Source organism: Cloeon dipterum, chromosome 4 (assembly GCF_949628265.1).
Source record: "Cloeon dipterum chromosome 4, ieCloDipt1.1, whole genome shotgun sequence".
NCBI lineage: Eukaryota > Metazoa > Arthropoda > Insecta > Ephemeroptera > Baetidae > Cloeon > Cloeon dipterum.
Genome location: NC_088789.1, coordinates 24,128,222 through 24,151,492, shown reverse-complemented (window position 1 = coordinate 24,151,492; position 23,271 = coordinate 24,128,222). Strand labels below are relative to the sequence as shown.

At 34.9% G+C, this 23,271-nt stretch overlaps 1 protein-coding gene across 1 annotated transcript; it reads left to right on the top strand.

The window, feature by feature from the left end:
- Positions 1-1,358: 1,358 nt before the first annotated feature.
- LOC135943439 (uncharacterized) lies at positions 1,359-8,794 on the top strand. Its single transcript, XM_065489970.1, is given in 7 exon segments — positions 1,359-1,657; positions 4,737-4,914; positions 4,917-5,183; positions 5,244-5,504; positions 6,091-6,935; positions 7,448-7,723; positions 7,807-8,794. Coding segments are annotated over 7 exon segments (2,355 nt in total). The 5' UTR covers positions 1,359-1,481; the 3' UTR covers positions 8,159-8,794.
- The last annotated feature ends 14,477 nt before the right edge of the window (positions 8,795-23,271 follow it).

Genomic DNA, 23,271 nt, shown 5'->3' with positions numbered 1-23,271 from the left:
TTTATTTTAGAGCTATAATTGTAATCTAATTGTAAAAGAGCTCCTTATTTTTAATTTCATTTTCACTAATGAAAGATTTTAAGCAGAAATAGGACTTTAAACGGAGTCGGTACTTTTTATTTCTAGTGTAGGAGAAAATTTTTACGATTATAATGTCAGAACGTCTAACTTTTGTTTGTTTGTTGAGCAAATAATATATAAGTTCATATATTACCTGCGAGAAAATATATTCAATAATACAGTACATATAGTAGCAAAAATGTTAAAGATGTTAAATTGAAAAACAAATCTCAAGAAGAAAGAAAAATTTTTTCAATATATTAATGCAGAATGAGAGACACAACAATTGAACCAGTACTGGTTTACAATATTGGTTTTCATATTGGAAAAATATCTCATTGATCTTAAAATTATATTTCCCCATTTAGAGTCTTAAAAACGTTACTAATTCACTTAATTTAAAGTCTAACAGTAAATATTTTATGCTAAGATAAATTAGCTTTTTGAATAAAATTTTATGATTAATATTTAGTTTTAAAAGACAAACAACGTTTGCCTTGCATTTTTCGTCTAGCATGTTAGAGCTGTAATGCAAGCTAATTTTAATAATAGGTGGGGGCGGGATTCTTTGCTTTGTGTTAATTTATTAATTATTTATAATGTTTATAGTCTTCTTCTGCTGATCATAAAAAATCCAATTTGAGTTAGTTCAATAATATGATAAATAATACTTCCGTAGAATCACTGTTCAAAAATTTAAAGGATTCGATACTATACAAAAACTAAAATTTTAAAAATATTTTAAATTAGAATAAAGTAAAATCAATTTAAATATTGTATGAAAATAAATATAAAAAGAAGTGAATTTTAAGAAACTTGAGTTTACTCAACAATTAAAATTAGTATTTAATTTATGTAAATGTGATTAATTTAGTTTTATTAAGATACAAAATTACTAGTCAGGCGGTCAGCCGATTTTATCCATAAGGTTGATGAACAAAGGGACGCTAGAACAAAACATTTTTTGATTTACAGTTACTAGCCGAAAAATCTCAATTCTGCAGTTTATCATATTCGAAACTTAATATTTCATTTCTATGACTTCTAATGTTACCAGCAGCATAATCTCTAATCAATCGATCAAATATTGAAAAAAAAATGCCTGGATTATTGACACTCTGTAGCTTCTGCCCCAAAATCGAGAGCGATTATCGACAGTTCAGACGCATACTTCTTCAGCAGCCACAATGTTGTTCAACAAAAAAGAAATAATCTCCTTATATGTACAATTATTCCGATTATCTCTCTGCTTCTCCGCAGGGCTGATAGCAGAGAGAGAGAGAGAGTGAGCGAGAGAGCCGGCTAATTGTGCAAACCTGCATTATTTTCCGTGTGTTCCAGTCGACCGCACCGGCGGCGGCATACATTGACCGGCGCCTTTTGTGCCGTGATGAGGCTGCACTGAAGGCGCAGAGCGAAGAATGCGATTCGCGCTGCAGGCGGCCCTGGCCGTGGCCTTGACCTGCGTCGCGCCAGTGCGCTGCTCCCTGCTGCTGGATGAGGCGCTCGGGCACGTAATCGGCGTGTGCCGCGTCCCCGAACGCTGCTCCCGACGGCCCCACCCCCCGCAACACCCGGCAGACATTGCCCCAGAGCTGTAAGTAAATTTTAATCCCTTTTTAATTTTTTAGTAATGTAATTGTGGATTTTTTTATTAAAGTAGAGGGCTTCTGGCTCTTTTCAGATGATGAGATAGTCAAGTTTATACATGGACCGAATATTTTTTGGCGGTTGATTATTCAGGCAATGGAAATTTGATTTTGATTTGAGTTGTTGCCAAAAGGCAATTTGTATCTTATTTCGTGTGCAAAATTAACTGTTTTTTTAACACCGTTACAGCAGAAAGAGCGTTTTTTTCATACCTACATGGTGTATATTGCTATCTAATTCTAAGTAAATCCCTTTTTAAATCTGGCCATTAAATAATATTTAAAATTGTATCTTCTATACAGTGTGACAATTAATTGTTTATTTGAATTAATGGCAAGTTGGCAAAACGTAATTGTGCCAAATATTTCCATTATTTTTTATTAAATTTTATCAACTTTTTTTATTTAACACAATTACGTTTTGCCAACTTGCCATTATTTCAAACAAAAAATTCGTTGTCACAACAGGACAAAATAAAAAAGATTTAAGTCAGGACCAAAATAACAATTAAATTTCGGATCAGATATTTCTTCAATGTGAATTTTATAAGAGGTTTTTGTTGGTAAATAATTGAATAATTTTAGACGGTTTATATAGCCATCTCTCTAGCTTAAAGAAAAGAACACTTTTTAATGCTAAAATTGAGCCTAATTTACTGAAAACCTTGCATTCCTGTTCAAATTTCTCTTGATATTTTCATAAAGGAAAGTTTTTACAAAAACTTTCTAAAATGAAATCATTTTAATGAGTTGTTTACATTTTCTCTTCTAATAGGAAAATATTTACAAAGAAAACGAAGTCCGTTTTTTCCTTCACTTTTCATTGAGAATTACGTACTTTTTTAAACGTAGTGTCATTAATAGCATTTTTCTTAATTCGGATTTTTAATTGCACACCACCAAAACGAACGAGGTGTAATTTTTTACCATGTTGAGAGCATTTAATTAAGAAATATTTGAAAGCGACAGTATTTTATTTCCTGGAACTTCACTCGGTTAATGGAAATGAAAATTGTCTCAAAATATGAGCTAAATATTTTTTTTAGCTAAATCGAGAGCACATTTAGACAGTTCTAAAAATAGTAACAAAACATTTTTTGCATGTAATTTATCTGATTTGAGCCAGTAAATCTTTTTGATAACGCAAAACAATTCCACCAAAATTGGCACCTTCAAATTAATTAATCTCTATATGACAATTTATAATCAGTTAATATAACGACACTTTCTAGTTTGATTTTCTGTTAAACGAAAAATACATCTCCTCTACATTGGATACGAGCAGAAAAATATGCTATAGAATAACCGATTAATTTTTTTCTGCTGAACACTAAACTGTGAAGAACAAAATCATAAAACTATAGTTCAATTTTTCTATCAATTTCTTTATCACTATGAGGTTTCGCAGTTTGCTTCAGTGTTGAACTTTTCAGGGTAAATGAACTGCTGATGAGTCTTCGAGAGGCCAAATCAGTTGCTGTCTTGTACTGGATAATCAGTTTCAAAATAAGACAGGGCAACCATAGTGAAGACTACTTTGAAACTAATTATCCAGTACAAGACAGCAGTTGATAATTATCCTCTTCAATTTTTCATATTTGCCTTCCATCATTATTTAAGTTCAGATTTAAACAATTTAAAGTTACCGCCAAAAAAAGGAAAATTTATTGCCAGAGTCAAAAGGAACTGTTGGCTTAGCACCGTTACAGCAGAAAGAGTGTCTTTTAAGATTGCAATCAACTACAATTCGAACACGAAAGCAGCGAGAAATAAATGTCCCTGTAGCCTATTGTACTGCCAGAGTTTTCTTTAAATTGTTTGCCTAAATTTATTCACTACATAAGCAAAAGTAAGCCCCACCTCTCTTTCTCTGAAATTATTGTTTAAAAACAATTTGCATTCTTATCAGAGGCGCGTTATCAACGACCTACAAAACATCTCACGGACAGATAGTTTAATGTTAACTCTTTTCCTGCAATAAATATACCAATTTCACTTACAACACCTCTTTTCAAGTCATGCAGTAAATTTCCCCCTGCACCAGGCGACACATTGTAAATATTAACTGCCCGCGTATCAATCAAATCGGAGACGCAATTTGGAGCCGGTTTTGTGAGCCGCCGGAGCAAAGTTAACCGCTGAAGTGCTGACTCACCACTTTAGCAGCTTGATTATTTCCTCCAACTGAACGTTGACCGCCGAAATATTTAAAAATCTGATAATAACATCCACGCGTGAATATTTTGCTCTTATTTTTTTTAATCTGTAGGCCGCGGAAAAAGTTTTCAAAATTTTGCGTAATTAAGCCATCTGCAGAAGAGTAGACTTAATTGTCGTTTAAAACCACGCGAGTTGTATATCACATACAAAACGATTTATTACACACTGCATGGCGTGACAGGAGCTGCAGAATTTTCCTTGTTGCAAATTGATGAGTAGGTGAATGTATAGAAAATTATAGCATTGTGCTTGTGGCTACTGAATCGCGACCCGCTTCAAACTGTAATTATAGGTGCGCCGGCAGATCCATAAATTTTGAATTATCAATCACGCGAGTGTGTTAGAATCAAACCATACTTAAAAGGGACAGAGCAAATAAATTTTATTATCTATAGGAAACTAGGCGTGCTTGTCCTATTGGCGAAAAGGCATAGTTGCTCTAAATATTGTTGCATTTTTCCCTCGTCATTTTCTCCATCTCAACTAAAAAAATGGTTGAAAATTTGGCTCAAGCTGATTTCCAATAATTACAATTTTACATATTATTACAATAACTGTAGACACCTCATATTTTATTTACTACAAAAGTCTAACTAATTAGCATTCCATTGTGATTTATATAAAATTCATATTTAAATAATTGTTTAATTATTTGTTTATAAAATTTTATTTGAATGATTGTATGTAAAAATAAAAATATTAATTAATGTATTTTAAATTTATACATGATGGTTGACATCATTTAAAAAATAAAATACAGCTGATTTTAATTTTAACCAGATTTTTTATTAAATAAATATTTTTTAGTTTTACAGGTTATCCTTGTTTTTGTGACAATGATTGTCACGCTTTCAAAGACTGCTGCCACGACCTGGCTGAAAACGCGACGCTGGACACAGAAGATTTAATTTACGGACTACCATCGTCCCTGTGGAGCTGCGAAAAAATCTCTTCAACGCCGGTAGAACAAAATAAAATCATTTCATCATCGAAATAATAAAACAAAATAAATCAAAGAAAGGGCCCTATTTGTGGATGGTGAGCAGTTGTCCAGAGCAAACGGACCAAGTTCTGGCGGCGGATTGTGCGGCCACAGATGCGGACAGGACGTACCTCCACGATTTGCCAGTGATTGCTGCTGGGTTGTTGTACAAGAATATTTTCTGCGCCACCTGCCACGGCGCTATCTACACAGATCTCTACCCCTTGAGCGTGGGCATATCTTGCCAGGGAAATGATGTCACAAGCGAAGATGTAAATTTTTCATGAAAAATTAACTATGTAGACAAATCGAATAATTATTTTATTCCGCAGCTGATAAATGCAACGTATGTGCCTGGCGAGGCTATGTTTCAATTGCCAGGCAGAAAAATCTGCAAGTTAGACGTGCAAGAATTTTCCAACATATCAGGGCTGAACCGGAACTTGTCAGCGCTGCAGAACGATACGCTGATAAGGCAGTGCCGAAAATTAACCGACGTTTGCGGGGATGGTTGGCCTGACCAGGAGATCAGCGAAAAATGCAGCTCGTACACGATGTTCGTCGAAGGGATGCTTGAAGACAGACGAACCTCTGTAAGTGTACCATTTTCCTTGTATGTAGTGTTTGGTAGTTGATATTTTTTACCTTTAAAAAATATTGTTTAGGATTGTTTGGGAAGGATTTTTATTGTTTGTTATTTTCCTGGCAATGAAAATTGTTAATAATTTTTTGATCATGTTCAGGCTTGGGTTTATTACCTTTCATTGACATGAGATTTGGCAATGATGGATTATTGGCTTCAGTGTTTAGTCAATGTTAAGAACTAATAATCACGTAAACTCTGAACAGATCTCTGCAATTTTATATATTTAGGAACAAATGAAGGATAATATTTTCACAAAAATGTAAATCAACATATTATAAACAATTCTCTGGAGGAGTCTTCTTTGTTAATTCGTGGCTAGCAGTTGAAATAATTAAAAAGGAAAAGTGATTTAAAAATTTCAACTTTTATTAGGTACGAGTGGAAAATTTAATTAATTCTTCAATAATTGAAAATAATTAGGAAAATCTAAAAAAAACATTTTTAAACACAGCATTTCTGATATTTGTATTATTATTAAATTGATTATTTATCAGAAAACTCGCTCTAAACCATTCTTTGTCTGATTTTTACAGGGCGTCTTCAGGAATCCGCACTGTGCCATTTGCAACAACGTCTCCAAAATGTTTTGCGGCAACAGCCGCGTCAGGCTGCAGGGTCGCCTCAACATCGGGATCGCCGTGCCGACTGGCTCGCTGTCTCTGATTTTCCACTTCAGCTTTGGCGGGGGCAACGTCGTCGGCCGCGAGGCGTGCTCTGAAGGCCACGTTTGGGACAGTATTTTCCAGAAATGCCAGAAAATCTTCAGCTGCGACAACAAGCACGGATCAGATCTCTGCGCGGCTGAGGAATCGGAAATTTTAGAGGGCGAAAACTCCTTGAACTGCAGCAGCGTGGTGTTGGAACAGCATTCGTTTGTTCTGCTTGAAAACGGATCGATTTTTGTGAATTCTTCAAAAACCTACATCAGTGCCGAGGATTTCGTCTTTTTGAGTGAAGATAGAGTCCAAATTTGCGTTGAAGAGATAGAGGAAATTCCAGATTCAGGTGGAGAAATTTCCTTCTCGGCCTTGCAGAATTTTTTGACCCTGATCTGCACCATCGTTTCTCTCATTGGACTGTCCCTGCACATCCTCGTGCTGCTGGCTGTCCCAAAGCTGAGGAATCTTCCCGGGATGATCTCAATGGGCATTTCCGTCTCCCTGCTAATGGCCCAGCTGCTCTTCCTGATCGCGACGAGTCCAAGCCGGCCGCAGGACTACGGAGGGTGCGTCGCCCTGGCTGCGGTTTTGCACTTTGCGTTTCTCAGCGTCTTTGCGTGGACGGCCGTGATGAGTTTCGACATCTGGAGGACCTTTTCCCATCCAACTGGACACCTACCTGGTAGAAAATCCAATGCATGGAAGGTGCAGTGGGCGAGGTATGGTTGATTTCATGATTATCGACTTTAAAAATATTTCTATCGCAAACTCGAGGAAAAGTCAATTGCCAAGATCGTCAATTAAATCAGCGGGGGCCAGATGTGCGATAAAATTGGTTCGCACTGCGCAGATCCAAGATGGCGTCTGAATGTGGGAAAAAAGCTCTCTTTGGATTGCTTTACGAGTGTCAAGAGTTTGTATTTATGATCCAAAAGACACAATTAGTACAAGTTATGCAAATTATGTCACAATATTGACGAAATTTGGTTCTTTTCGCGCATTTTAAGGTACCGTTTTTTCGCGCCATACTCCTCTGGACGCCAAATATGCGCGTCGCACGAATCTGGTCCCCGCTGAATTAAATTTATTTACTGGCTAGTTTCCTCTTGTAATCAGAAACCAATTTTCTTGAGTAAAAATACAAACAGTGGAATATTTACATTCAATAAGAAATACAAAAGAAATTAAAATATATCAAAATTATTAGTTCAACCATTTATAAATTGTTCAGGTACTGTGTGGCAGCGGTTTTGGGACCACTTACAGTAGTGGCCATCGCCGTGGGATTGGACCAGAGTGGACTTGACCTGGTTGTCAGCCCGAATTACGGAATGTCAACGGCGTGCTGGTTCGGCAGCCGCCTGGGTCTTGCAATTTTTTTCGCGCTGCCCGTCTTTCTGATCCTCATTTTTAACCTCACCCTCTACACGGTGGTGGTTGTGCGAATCAAGGAGCAGAAGAAGGCCACGGAATACATCAGAGACCGCAAAAACAGTAGAAAAAACAGGTAAATTAAAATCAAAGAAAATCTATAATTTATTTTAACTTGAAACTAAAACTTACAATTATTTATTTGATTTTTGCTTTCAGATATTCAGAGAATGACTGCAAGCTGCACTTCAGCATCTTCAACATAATGGGCGGCACCTGGATTCTAGGAATAATCGCCGGAGTCGTTGACCATCCAATTCTCTGGACGGTCTACATAATTCTGAGCGGATCACAGGGCGCCATCATCTTCATCTTACAGATCTTGAAGCCGCGAGTGATCCACATGATTCGGAACCGTCTCACAGGGCGAGAAGACACGACCACCTCAAACAACAGTGGATCAGGCAAAAGAACGTCCAGCTCTCTTCTGAACAGAAACTCGGAGCGGTCGTCAGTGAAAAAATCGTTCCTGCTGGAAGAGTCTGTTGCACTGAAGAGCAGAGTGGAGTGAAAATAGATATAGTCACATGTGTTCCTATTCAATTTCGTGTCAATATCATATCCCATATAGGTCTATATAAACTAAAATGTTTCTAGTCAAAAATTCAAGGAAGCTGAACGAAAAAAGCTGTTTAGTAATAAATGCATTTTAAACGGATGAGTGTAGCGCTCATTTTGAAATGAGATGTGGATTCTGATGAAATAGATATGAATGAATTGTTTGAGTGGCACAAGAGAAAGTCAATTAGGCTGTGAAAATTAAGCAGCTCCTAATTGTTGTACCAAATTTATGCCTCTATATGTAACGGGCTCGAAAGATTTTTAAAATTTGCGTAAAAAGATGAGGTTTTAGCAAACAATACACCATTCGCAAATTTCATGACATTAATTTATGAGTCTGATTTTAACGGCTTGAATCGGTATAATGCAGGAATTTCGTAATGTGTATTTTCCCATCGAGGCGTGTCTTAATTTGTCACAAAAGAGCATTCGTTTGTTTTGTAAGTGTATTTTCATGTTATAGTATCTCTCAAGCCAATCAGAGGCTATATTATGAACAAATTATTTTAAGAGATTCGAATCTGTAGTTAATTCTTCAGAAGCCAAATTACATGTAGAATGATTGTCAAATAAAATAGGAGTTAAGAAATTTAAATTTCAGCAATTTTCATTTTGATAAAATAATCCCAGTCAACAATTTAGAAGAGCCGCCCACGGACCAACGCGTATAATAGGATTTATTCTTCCACTTATATAGGATTTAATGCATTGTTGCATGAATAATAGCTAAATATTTCGCGGTACCGGTATACAAGAGTTAATTCCCATTATTCAAAACCTTTCCTTTGAACTCACTATCATTTGATCTGCATTGGATCGAGTAAATTTAATTGTGCACCACCTTTTCTTTTTTTTAAAATTATGAAAGTCATCATATGTTGGAGTAATGCAAGTTCACGGAGCAATGTTGTGGCGTGTATTATTTGTGACTGCTTTGAGTGATTGTCGGCGTCTGCAAAACATCATAAACTCCCTAGCTCTTGATGGGCACCCTCGGGACACGAATGATTTTTCTGCAGTCTCACTACACATCTCCTTGCCATAAATACATTCATACAATTGCATGCTGCGAGATAAATGCTCTGTGAAGTCCAGAGCATCGTATTTATTAAGTGCCTATTACTAAGGCGTTTAATCATTTTATTGCTGCCAGCTTCAGTTATCTAGCGTGCAAATTGTCAGCAGCTTACGGATGATATCAACCAAGTACTTGGTGTATCTGCCATTTCATAGCGCAGCAAAACATGTTTCAAGAGCTCGATACGATTTTCACACCTCATTTAGCACCGGGGCACACGACCGTTTTGTTCGCGAGCGACAACCAGAACATAGTCAGATGATAAAAAATTTATTTTATTGGTTATTTGGTCTAGAGTGCAAAAATTCCTTTCTTCTAAAAAAAGTCTGCCATTTGTTGGGCATCTGTTACGCAGCAAGACATCTCAATTAACTCGCAAGGTCAGTATACACATAAATTTCACAGTACTTGACGCGGTGTGACTAGAGAAATATCCTCAAGCGGCAATTGTGTTTTTCAGCTCAATAAAGATGTAAATGTAAGCTGTCCGTTCAAACACCGATTTATATTTAGTTCTTTTAAATTTAAATTTAGAGTATGGATGACATTGGAGTGGAAAATTTGCATGATTGCACTCGTGATTTCAAAATATCGCTTGACGAAAGGATGCGAAATTTCCTTATTGTTTTGCTTGGCATGCATTGTGTTGCGGAGTGTTTATTTGCATTTTTATGGTTCACACTTCTTTTAAAAAAATTTAAATATATATTTTTTTGCGAGAACCGTGCTGATTATTATGGAAGTATTTCTATTGAATTTTAAGTGTTAATTTGCATGAATTCTGAATCAGCAATGTGTGGGGTAGAAAGAATTGCGAAATACCTCCTTAATTATTTATAATCCTCACCTGTCGCGCAGGAAACATAAAATTTCCTGACAGTAAGTAAAAGTGCACTCAACAAATCACGCAGCTCGCCGATTTCCCAACTTGGCAGGGTGCACCTCGTGCTCGTGTCGTCCAGACGAGTGTTTTTTTTTCTCCTTTTGCTTTAACATGCTGCACACAAAGTAATTATCAGGAAGATTAATTACGCCTGAGTGCATGAACCCCGCGAGAGCACACGGTTTTTCCATATCAAGAATGCATTTTATATGTAATAATTACAAGTCACCCTGAGTGATACTTACGCTTAATCCATCATTCGGCACTGATTTTTTCAGACGAAACGAGAAGGGAAATGTGCAATCGTAAGATGTTATTACAATTCCATTAGCGGTACGCTCAAATAAATGAAACTCCGGATTGTGCAATACAGATTGTTTCTTAACAGCGAGATGAAATGTTTGACGGTATCAATTTATTGTATTATTGACAAGACAATCTAGAAAAAATTTTAACGATAAAATAGTATACAATTAAAAGTGGTGCTGTTTATTAAATAAAATTAATAATCTTTTGAAGTTAAATTAATAATATTTAAATACGTTTATTGTCATTTTAAAATAAGTACATTTAAATTATCTTAAAAACATTTATTAAATTTTGTAAAATTTATTTAACAAAAATTAGTGATTTAATACATAATAAAATAATAAAAAAAAATTAAATTTTATAAACCATGTTTTTTTACAAATTAATGTTTGTTATTGCAGAACTAAAATAAGTTTGAGATAAACACCATTTTTGAATCCATATTGAAATTGATATCCAACATGCAGTTTTGTTGTTTTGCTTATTATTAAATGAATTTAATTTATTGCTGGACCTGAACTGCAGCTTCAATTAAATAATGTTTTATTTTATTAAAATGGTAGGAGATTGTTGTGTACGCCGACTCATTTGGAAACGCAGTCCTGGAGAAATACATTTTCTTAAAAACTAAACACCAACAAGATTTTATTTGTATATGCGTCAATAAATTAGACATTTTTAGGGTTGTCGAAAAATGTTGAACTTAAAATATCTCAGAAATTTTAACGAATCCTTCAGTGTATCGCTTTCCTGAAAAGAAAATCTAGATATCAAGTCTGTATTTCAGAAATTTTATACGCAATTAAAATACAATTTAATTGAATTCGTTGTAACTGCGGTGACCTTTTGTTTTGAGCAAATATGGAAATGCGATCTGACATCAAGATCAAAAGAACGCCTTATTAAACGAACGTTGTTGCGCTCGCGCTGATTTACTGCCTGCGAGCGAAGCATTCGTGTGTGTAGTGTAGAAATAATTTCCCGTGCGCGTTTACAATGAACAATAAAACGCGATGAACTTGACCCGCAGTAAAATTAGCGCCGCGCGGTGTCACGAGCAGCGTTGAGGCAGGTTGCGTTTTCAAATTAATTTCCCGCCTCGGGGCAGGGATGGAGCGCCTGCATTCGCATTTTATTTTTCTTCTTGCCGCGGCGACAAGGTGTGTGGCAAAATTTTATTGCCTCCTTAACACGTAAAATAATAAAATATTCGCGTGCACCGAACAAAGTGTCCGAGTTGATCCGAAGATGCAGCCAGCGCCTGCTTTTATTAATTTATTTCCACGTGATAAATTAATAAATCTTTCGCGTGCGATTCTCAAGCTGTGAAAAATGCAGATCATAAAACCTGCTACACTTTATACAGATGCAAATTTCGTCGCTTTTCATTACTCCTGACGCTGCCGAAATAAATTTAAATTTTAACGAGCATAGTGAGTGGGCGACGCCGCCGCTTGTTCCACTCACTCGCTTCGTTGCGATGCCCGCTGGGCCCATTTTTTGTTTTGCTTTTCGGCTCCGATGCGCAAATATTAATACTTCTGTTGTAACCTGACACCCGTATAAGCCGCCAGGGATCCAAATGAATAGCTTTTTGTTTGATTTACTATTCTGGACTGAGGGTATAATTGCGTGGCAAAGTCTGCTGCTGCTTTGCAGATTGAGAGATCTACATTTTTGCAATTTATGGGCTCACAGCCACCTGTGCTGTGTTTTTAACTGATTATTGGCCAATTCTTCCTTTAGAGATAGTTATGCTGTATAACGATGATGTTTTTAAGGGATTTTAAATTTCCCTCTTTGATCTACGGGATTCCTTAGAGCACGATTCAGATGTATTTACCTGTATAATTTTAACTATCATAATCGTCCAAATATTACATTCTACCTACGTATAGTGAAGACAAAGTTTTATGACGTGTCACTATAATTTATATCTACTACTTAGTTACAAATTTACAATTAATTATACTGTTAGGTGTGCGTTTAATATTGGATTAATTAAACTTTAATTTTTAAATTTGTATTTGAAAATTACATTGAATGAAAACGACAAAAATAACTTATTCTATGTCAAATAATGTTAAAAAAAATACTTCAGTTATTCAGTGCCTTAGATTCATATTGTACAATGGGAATTATTTATTCATTTTAGTTAACTTAATAGTTTCTGATGTTGCTTTTCTCTGCAATTAATTAATTTTTTATAATTATTTCACAAATCTGGCATACAGGTTATGAAAAAAACTGTATTTTAACTGATTAATGGCCAATTTTTTCTATAGTTCTAAAGATAGACATAATATTACCCATATTACCTATGGTGTGGACAGAACGCCGTGGCGTGTTGCTTGTTTTAAATCTTTTAAATCTAGATGGTTTGAAATTTACAACAAATTAAACTATAAATGTTTTAGTTTGATCTTAAGTTAATAAATCTTTTATTTTTAAATTTCAAATAACAAATTATAATAATTTTCATATTATTATTAAAAAGTATGTTGAATGGAAAGACAAAAATAAATTATATTTTGTCAAATATTGTTAAAAAATACTGTATAAATAGTATATTATTCAGTGCTTTTGATTCATATTGTGCAATGGGAATTATTTATTCAATTCAGTTACTTAATTTCTGCAGTTGCTTTTCTCTGCAATTAATGTTTTCATAATTATTTCATAAACCTGGCATACCGTCTATGAAAAAACTGCTCCTCTCATGAATCACCTTCGGGAATGGCCAACCCTATTTAAAATTTAAGTTTAGAGATCAGTATTTTTAATAACATAAAATTTTGATCCTTCCAATTCTAGTTCTCCTATTCAGACTAAGATTCAAACACAAGAAAATGATGATTTTTATTTTGTTGAACTCACAATCAGTCTTAGACGGTTCGTAGCCTTTTGCATTGCTCTATGTTAAATTTGCAATAATAGTTTTACAAGAGAATCCGTCAGAAAACATTTAAATTTTTAAAACAGTCTTCATCTCCTTAAGTAATTCCGTTTGTCAGCAATAAAATGATAATTGATTTATGTTTAAAAGCACTGAGAAACATATGTTGAACAACTAATTTATGTCTTACGTCACTAGCCAATAAGTCTAGAAAGATTTACGCCTTGAAAAAAAAATAAATTAAATGGGCCGTGAGTTCACGCGCATTAACGATTTTCGAACCGATTTTCCGCAAGCCAGCCCTGCGTTTCATATTTTGGGCGCGGAGGTGTGTCCGCCGCGATTTGCATACATGAATGGGCAATGCGTCTCTCTTTATTCTCTATCCTGTTTGCGTGTTAGCAGTAAATTACGAACGAAGCATTATTTTTCGTGTCTTCTTTCCTGGCCGCGTGTGCGGCGGAGATCAAGGCCACGCACTCGACATTGTCATTAAATCGCTCTGTTCTAATTGCCACCTAGGGGAGATTCATAAATCGGCTCTTTATAAGGAAGTTCGCGCCCAAAATGAAGCGAGACACACGTGGACAGAAAATCGCATTCTTGGCACCGCGGCCAGGTTCGTGACACAAAAATTGATTTTCGCCGCGGCGGCGGCGGTGTCTGTGCAAAAGTTCGACCTGTTCCACACCTCTCAACAATCAGCAGTCGGCGCAAACTGTAATTTGCGGTCTGTCATTTCGAGAGTGTGGTCCGCGTAATTACATTCGCATCATTTCATAATTGAATTTATATTCTAAACGTTATTCAGTCATTAAAGAGGAATGCTGCTACGGATTGGACAGTGATCTGTTTCGTATTTTAGTTGGGTTTTATCCCGTGCTGGTCAGTTTTTCTGGTTAGATATATTAAATAAAAAGGATGAAAATATTTTGATTTGAAATTAAATCTTTTTGTTAATTTAACGTAGTTTTATTTTATTTCAATTCGGATGCATCTCTCTCGAAAAATTAAACTGTTTTGTTTCATTTTTACACATGATATGGCCAATGGTGTACGAATTATTATAGGTAAATAAATTACCCTGCAGGATAAAATTTATATCATGATTTTCATACTTGATTTTTCTTGGCACGTCGATACCCAAAATAAAAATGATATTTTATCTATTCATATTTTCAATAGAAGGAGACAATACTTTCAGCTTGTTGATCATACAAAATTTTGAGCCCATATTTTACAGGAAATTTCTGATAAAATTTAACAAATTCAAATTTCAAGAAGAATATTTGTATAAAGGTCAAACTCAGCTTCCTGAATGTCATAGCTACTATAAGTAAAAATCAGCTTTGAAACTTTCAGAGCCTATTGGAGGAAAAACATATTTCTAGCAGCACAATAATTTTGGGTAGCATAAGGAAAAGAGGGCTATATATATTAAAAAAGCAATGTTAAAAGAAAAATTTTCTCGGTATTTAAGTCGGTCGACTTTCATGAAAAAATGTCTCATGAGAGACTCCAGTAATTCTCAAGTTAAAAAGAGATGTGATGTTATTAAAAAAAAATGGGAAAATGGTCAAAATAATTGCAAATTTCCCAAATCTTTGTTACACTTACATAGGTGTGTTATTAATTAATAATGAAAATTGAGTAATATGTGAGAGTTACCCACTTTTTAATTATTTAGAAATAGATTACTTTGAAAAATATACACCATCCCAGAATTTTATCCATATAATTACTTCAAATAGCGATAATGAGGCGTAAGTATTTATTTTAATTTAATTTCTTATTTTCAATTTATAAGTTAACAAAATAATTTTCTTAAATTTAAAAAAGCATTTGAAATTGTTAAAAAAAAGAAAATAAGTATTAAAAAAATTTTGCAAAAATATAAAAAAATTTATCATTGATTATAGCATAATTTTTTTTTGCTTTTTTTATCCCTGTCTAAGAACCGGAGGGCCGGGAAGGGCGCGCACTGCACTATAGCACGAATGCTGAAACCCGGGTCCCAATAACACCGCGAACGGATAATTTGGGCGCACCAGGCCGCACAGGGACCCAGCCCACTGAAGGGCCACTTGCCTCCGCACCGAGGACTACATTGAAACGCTAGACATTCGTCCCGTGAAGCCAAATCACGCATGCTGGAAAGGTGCAAACCAGCAAGTAGCGAGTCGGCGCCGGTGCGCCTCCCATTAAATATTAAAATTAATTTACTAACTTTGTAGCTAAAAAAATTAGCAATTATCATTAATCAGACAATTTTTAAACAGAATGCAAAAACGTGGGTGAAGTATTGATAGTATTTTTAGTTTGATTAAATTCTTTGCTATATCATTTGAAATCTCAAAATTGTCGATGTCAACCAATTTTCTAAAAAATTTTACGATTTCACTCAATGCAATGAAAGGCCAGTTTTCCAAACTTTTCAGTTTGAATCCACTCTAGCAAAATGGTCCAGAGAGCAAATTAAGTGACCGCTCAGAACAGAAAAAATGGCGTAATCATTCAACTGTAGTGGCAGGTGAGCGCGGCGGTAGTTATTAAACATATGCTCCCGTTGCACGCGATTAGAATCCGCAGATTAATTCAGACCAGATATCAGCGGTGGAAATCAGCGGTGAGGCTACACACACACATCTCAATAGGCGAACACCCGGCACTGGTGCGGAATGATATATTTATAATCTGCGATTATGACGGCTCTCCTGACAGAAAACATCGCACGATCAAAAACGCTGAAAGACCTACGTAAACATTTCCGAGCGTATCCCATCCGACGCGAGCTAGAGAAAGAAAAATTCATGAATAAAATTGTCCAGTCGTGATGCCTGCTGGAGCGGAAACATTCTTTCTAGAAGTTATTTAATCTAGGGAGAAACAGGATCACGCGGAGATGCGCAGATTTTGCATGAGAAACTCGTAATTTATGGTCACAGCGCGACGGTGTGGCGCTTTGCTGGTCAAGGAGCGAAGCCTAACTGTAATTTTTTTCATATAAAAGTGGAATTTGTAGGTCACGTCGTCGCATTTCCATACGGCAACAAGATAGCACCGGGTCGCAAGCAGGCAGAAAAAAAATTCGTGTCTCCCTTTTTAGCCAAATGTTTTTCTACATGGCACACCACTTAGCAAAAATGCTCGCTCGTTCCGCGTCTTAAAGTGGATCTCATCTGCAGAATTCTAAAAAATAATTTTTGTCTGGACCAAAAATATTGTTTAAATATTAGAGAAGAGCTAAAAGATTTGCTGTATAAATTATCAACTCTTTATAAAATTTTTGCTGATGTTATTTTTCAACTTAATGACGTAATAATATTTTTTGCTTACACTTACTTTTTTACTGGTTTAAATGATAAAGTTTGAATTTTAATGGACGCGATAGTCAATAAATAAATAAATAAATTTAAAATAAATAAGCTCAGAATTGTGTATGCTTCATGAAATGAACTATCGAGCACTGTCTTCCTCAGAAAAAACACCATTAATTTTTTTAGAAATGAAATTTGGGAAGTTCACTTCGTGGATAAAAAAAATCGAAACATTAAGAATTAAAATCAAGAAAAACAAGAACCGTCAGCCGTTTAATTTTTTTAAAGAAATTTGCAAAAACTTGAAATTATTTCCTGGCATGATTTTTTCACGTTTTAGACACGTATTTTTATACTAAATTCCGCAAACTAAAGGATCAATCAAATACACTCCGGGTTCAACAGTGCATAATTACGTTGGTTGTTTCCCTGAAAGGCTTTCTTTAATTTGTAGGTTCGGAATTGGGTTTGCTCCTAATTTTTTTGAAACGTGTCTTATCAGGATCTTGACGCGGAAATTTGCTCGCACACTTGTCGCCGCGGGCGTGTGGAAGGTGGAGCCGCGGCCAGAAAGCACATAAATAAATTTATAGGAAACGGCATTCCGCGCACCGTGCAGTTTATTGGATGGTCAGGAGTGGAAAATGAGAAAGAGCGCGCGGCACAATAGAAAAAGGTCGATGAACCAGTTTACATTTATCAACATTTTTCAATGCAGCGCACACTCAAAGGATGCTGAGAAAAGCGAAGGACGCGCGTGGTCTCGGATCGAATTGCGTAATTGCTATTTTCAGCAAGTACTTTTGGCCGATATTCAAGGATTATGCGTAATGAGCAGTCGGGGTGTCGATAAAGAAATAAATTAAAAACGAATTTTATTGTGTGCCGACAAGGATCTCTGCTGGCGTGATCGGAATAAAGATGTGAAAAATCACGAGAGTGACGGAAAGTATCTGAAAATCACCATAAAACCGGCGGAGATGTTCATCTGTTTGTCGTTAAATTGCTGCTGTCCGTGTATTCTTTTTGGAGAGCATGCAGGTTTAAAATTCCACGCGGCAGTTGGCCATTTGGATATTTACGACGCACAGCCTATTATATTAATGCGCTCATTGATGTTCTCGTTTTATCGCAACGAATCGCAAGCACGACCTTGCCTACATTCTGAACGTATGGACAGTGTCAAGAGCGCAATACACCGTACATACAAATACTCGGCAAAGGAAATACCAGAAAAAAATTAATCATACTCTTTTAAATAAGCCGTTATTCAAATGACAAATTCCCACGAACCGTACTTTCATAATATTTTAAAACTTTTCCTTCTTACCTCTATTTAATTAATTTTTTTTAAAGTCGACATTGATTCAAAGAAGATAAAATATTTACTAAAACAGTGTGGTGTGTATTAAACATAAAATTTATTTTAAATACAAATCTGTTAAATAGTCACACTCCGATCCCGATATATTCTGTACTTGCTATACTTAATAGCTATTTATTACCGCAAATGTATCGATTCAACTAATATTTGTTTTAAAATTTTGAAAGAATTTTGATAGGAGAAAATTAAGCTCAAGAAGGAGTGAAATATTTTCCCATTTTGGTACTGCTAGGGATTTAAAATATAATTTTAAAATTTTCATTAGAAAAAAATGTTAAGAGAAAGTAATAATCAAATAAATACTCCAGCTATTCATTGTTACATGCAAAAGATTTTTATTTTAAAATTTTTAATTGTTTTAAAACAAAAAAATTAATTTTTATTATATAAATATAAATTTTTATTATTATTTATCTGGCAATAAATAATATATTTAATAAAATTTTTTAATGGCGTTATTCACACATTCTGTTTATTTTTTAAGTTCGTGCATTTGGCAAATTCTTAACTTGAGAATATAAATATCTTGACATACATGAGTAGGAAAGTGTATTTGTCAGTTAAAATAATTTTGGTGATGAACCTGTGAAGTCTGAACCGAAGTGATGTCTAAAAACGACTAAATTGGCCCGGTAAAACAGCCTAAAACATTATTTATTTTCAGACAAATCCGTCTAAATTTCGCAGCCCTAATTTTGACTTTTGATTTTAATAAACTATTTGCACTTTAATGAAGAGCAGCCGAAAGCCGAAAATCCCAACTACAATTCGATTTCATGATTTATTAATTAAACTATCGTATTAAATTTGAAGAAAAAAATATTTGACATCTTTCATTTCCGTATGCTGTCTGTTAATCACAACCATTTAAAAATTCAATTAAATTATTACGACAACAAAGACCTTCATTAAGTTTTATTTCCTCATTGTCCTGATTCAGTTATTTCGTTCCCAGTGGAATTTCCTGTGTGACTCGTCGATCATACCTATTAAGCACTAATAAGACGCGTTAATTAGAACTCAAATGCAGATCAAGCGATCTCATGCCATCTGTGAATTCCATTCGATATATAAATGCGTATCTATATATCAGATGGGCATCAGCGGTACAATTCCCGCAAGCCGCGCGTTTTTTCCACCTCATTGTGCTGCAAAAAGTAGATCAACCAGCTTCCAATCGCGTCGTCGCTAATTACATAAAACGAGATCCACCCTCGTGAGCGAGCGAGCGAGAGCGTCTCATAACAGCAGCGAACAAAGCTCTTCATTTTTATATTATGGGGCGCATTACCATACACACCGCGAGAGCAGGCTCGCTCACTTAACGGTGATTTTGAAAAAAGCGCAGCGTACTTTGCGAAGCCCCTCCTTCTGCCGCTGATGTTCTAGGTAGGTGCCAAAGGGAAGTAGTGTCAGGGGATCCTCGTCGCGAGTAGGTCAATCGGGCAGCTTGCGCAATAAAGGGCGCCTACACCCTTTTCCTCTTCTTCTTGTTTTTTTTTCTGCGCGCAGCAGATGCCAGCAGATAAAGCAAACACGAGAAACGGTGTTGCAGACCTACACGGCGATGGCGTGGTTGGCAATTTGTTCTTCGGAGCCTAGGCGTTTCTGCGTGCAATGTGCTGGCGGAACGGATTCTGCAGTGTAACAATAATGCTCGGTTGATACAACTGATTCAGCGGTGATGCAGATACCGCAGACGGCGAAAATTATGTTCAATGCATTGGAGATTATCAAGGAATACCACTTACTTTGTAGGACTGTATATTTTAGACGGTTTATAGGGGAAAATAATGCTAATTTTAATATTAATTATGTAATAATCTAAAACATAAAAATAAATTCAAATTTACTTGCATATTTGTATTTTATTTACAACTTTATGTTTTTCTTTTAATTCTTTTAATACAAAATTTATCTTAATAAACCTTTAATTTAGAACAGATTTAGAGTGTGTCTGATCCTTAGTATTATTTTTAACTTAACTATCTGATTGAAAAAAAGCAGTTTTTTTAATTAAAAATTAAATATTTATAACTGATTTTTAGAAAACGATATACACGGTATGCGCTCTATTCACCTGTCTGTAGAAATATTGTCGTGCTTGAATAGATAATTAATTTTAAAAACATACATCAAACCATACATAAAAGAAACAAAAAAAAATGAACTAATTAATGCAAAGATTATTAGCCGTCTTTTATGATTTTCACTGTTTTTAATCGCTTTTGGTAAAAATCTGATTAAAAATATTCGACAAACTAAAATCCACATTTGAAAAATAAATCAAAAATTTTCTGTATCTTACATTTTATAATTTTTTATGTCTGCTTTTGTTCACTTTAGAGTAAAATCAATGTAAAAAAAGCTTCATATGTATTTAAAAAGGAGGATGAATGTTAAATTAAATTAAACAATTAACTGATAAATAATACAGAATCTTTATTGTAACTAATTGAATATGCTTGCTACATTGTACATTATCAATAGAAAATAGTAATTACAAAACGGATGTGAAAAAAGGATTAAGGTTTAGCCGCAATAAAAAAAATGAACTGACTTTGACATGTTACGAAATACTTAATTCTATTTTTTAGGATGTTGTCTATTGTTCGATGAATTTTATTAATGAAACGCATTTAGTACAGGTTTACCATTCTTTACATTGCTGAGCTCGAGAAAACATTTAATACAACTAAAAATCATAAATGGATAATATAAAAAAATTGGTTTATTTAAAAAATACTGCCTAATTTTTTATACATTGTGCTATTTTGAAAACTTCAAATTTTTATTTTTACAATCAAAGTAATCAAAATTTAAAAGGCCTTTACTTTACTGACAGTTAACTATTTTAAAAACCGTATTCAATACTTCAAAATGACTTAAAAAAGTTCAAAAAATTCCAATTATGATTATTTACATTTACATCAGTTATATTTTACAACCCTTGTTCACAAAAAAAAATAAAGAGGAGATTCAGAGTAGAATAGGTGAAATGAACCGGCCAAATTAGAAAATAAACGGCAAATTAAATGATATTTTAAAATCAATGAAAGCAACTTGCTTTAATTTATTTTATTTCTTCATTCCGGTCAATGAGTTATCACATATTATTAACTTTCATTATTTGTTAATCACTTGGGAAGGCCCACGTCTGAAATTCTTTTGTCTAGCGAATCAATGTCAAATATGCAACATTCGGGTGTCAATCAAACAATGGCAGGTTCCTATTAAGGGGACAGTCGCAACGCACCTGCCGCGCTTTAGCTTTAGCAACCCAGCCAGTCGCCTCGGTGTCTGATCCTCTATTTGAATACAAAGCAGCCGAGATTATAAGTCAATTAACTCTCGTGCCTGACAAACCCTATGAAGAATGTTCGCACCTTCGGAAACGAACAGCGGCTCATTAGTCACAAGACACGAAGGTCAGATCAGCCGAGATTCTCCTCTCCTCTCATCTCGAGAGTAAAAAAGCAGCTCTAGACGAGACTGAGAGCGAGAAAAGCTGATTCATCAGAAATTATATTAACCATTTCAGGTAGACACGCGAAAACGCAAACAAAAGGTTCCTAATAATCTCGCAGTAGTAAAAAATGTAGCGTGGTGAGTAACGTTTTAATATAAGGCTATCTGGAAACATCGTAAACTATGCGTGAATCATTCGTCATCGTAGGCAGGCGCGAGCAAAAAAAAAAAAACATTTCGTTCGCGCGTGTGATGGATGTTATCCGCAGAATTATGCAAACATATAAATTGAATCAGAAAAGAGTTGTTTGTAAATATGTCCAGCCCATTAGCGACCGAGTGTGATGGATTCTGTCCAATTAGGCACGACCTATGCCAATGTTGTGTGTCAACAGACGCGCCAGAGTTGCAAATAATAATCTGTGGACCATAAAAGGATGCACTTGAACCGCCGCGCCAAGGATGGGTCGTGCGTTGAACTCTCTTTTCTGTGCAGATGTGTGCATCGCCACTTGACAGCTGCATTCAATTTTGTTTTAAGCATGAAAAACTACACAAACTTTTTGATTTTTCCTGTTAAATTATTTTTGTATGTGTAACATTATGCTGTCTTAACTTTTTCAGAAGTAAAAATCAGCTTGTTAAATTATAAATTATTATTAACGGAGTTTAATTCAGGTTCGTTATGAGCGGATTAAAATTTGCAAAATTGCTCTTTCATGCCATACCTTTAATATTCACCGATCTTCAATTCTCTCGTTTTATATTTTTTTAAATAGAATACTCAGGATTAAAGTAAGGGAAAAATATTAAAAAATTGTTGTTTATAATTGATTACGGAACTTCAGCAAACGATAAAAATATTTTTAAAAAAGCCAATCATTTAGACTAAATTAATAAAATGAAATTTGGAAAAAAACCTAATTGTAAAAAGGCTTATTCAGAATGCATCCTTAAAATTAAAAGACGAAATTAAGATTAAACAAATAATTTAAGTCAAGCATCAACCCCTGTCACAAAATGCAGATTATCCAATATTTTATTCAATAAAAGGTTTATTTAAAAACCACTCTCCCAAGAAATTAAGAGTGATTTTCCCTGTTCATTTCAATTGGAAAACGATAATCAACAAAGCACTTGCACGGTTCAATAAAATCATCTCCCTTGTGTGTATTGAATTATTTCCTCATCAGTGAGAAAAGCGAGAGAAGTGCATTAATTCGATTGACTCTCGCGGGTCATCAAGGTTTACTCGCCATTTCCACGTCTCCGCTGACCCTTAGGAAAACACAATTTCGATTCATCATGCACACTTCGCCGGGTTGTCATAATATTTTACGAAAAGCACGGAAAAGATACAGCCAAGCCACATGGACATAATTCATTTCGAATCTCTTCGTGCACTCCGCGCAAACTGGTAATTTCGCTCATTCGAGCCGAACGTAACTGCTTCTTTTGTATATCGCATTGAATCGATCATAATATGAGAGGGGCGAGTAATAAATGAACGCCCACAGTGCGATGTAGTAATCCTATCTTTCTGCATTAATAATTTATTTGGTGCCAAATGAAATTAAAATGGTCTTTTAATATGGTTCAATTATATAATGACACTTGATATCATTTTTTTTCTTTCCGTAAGATTTTTTTATTTTATATTTACAGTGCATACAAGTTTGCCTCAATGTAATAATTTTCTTTAATAAATCACTAATATATATGTATTGG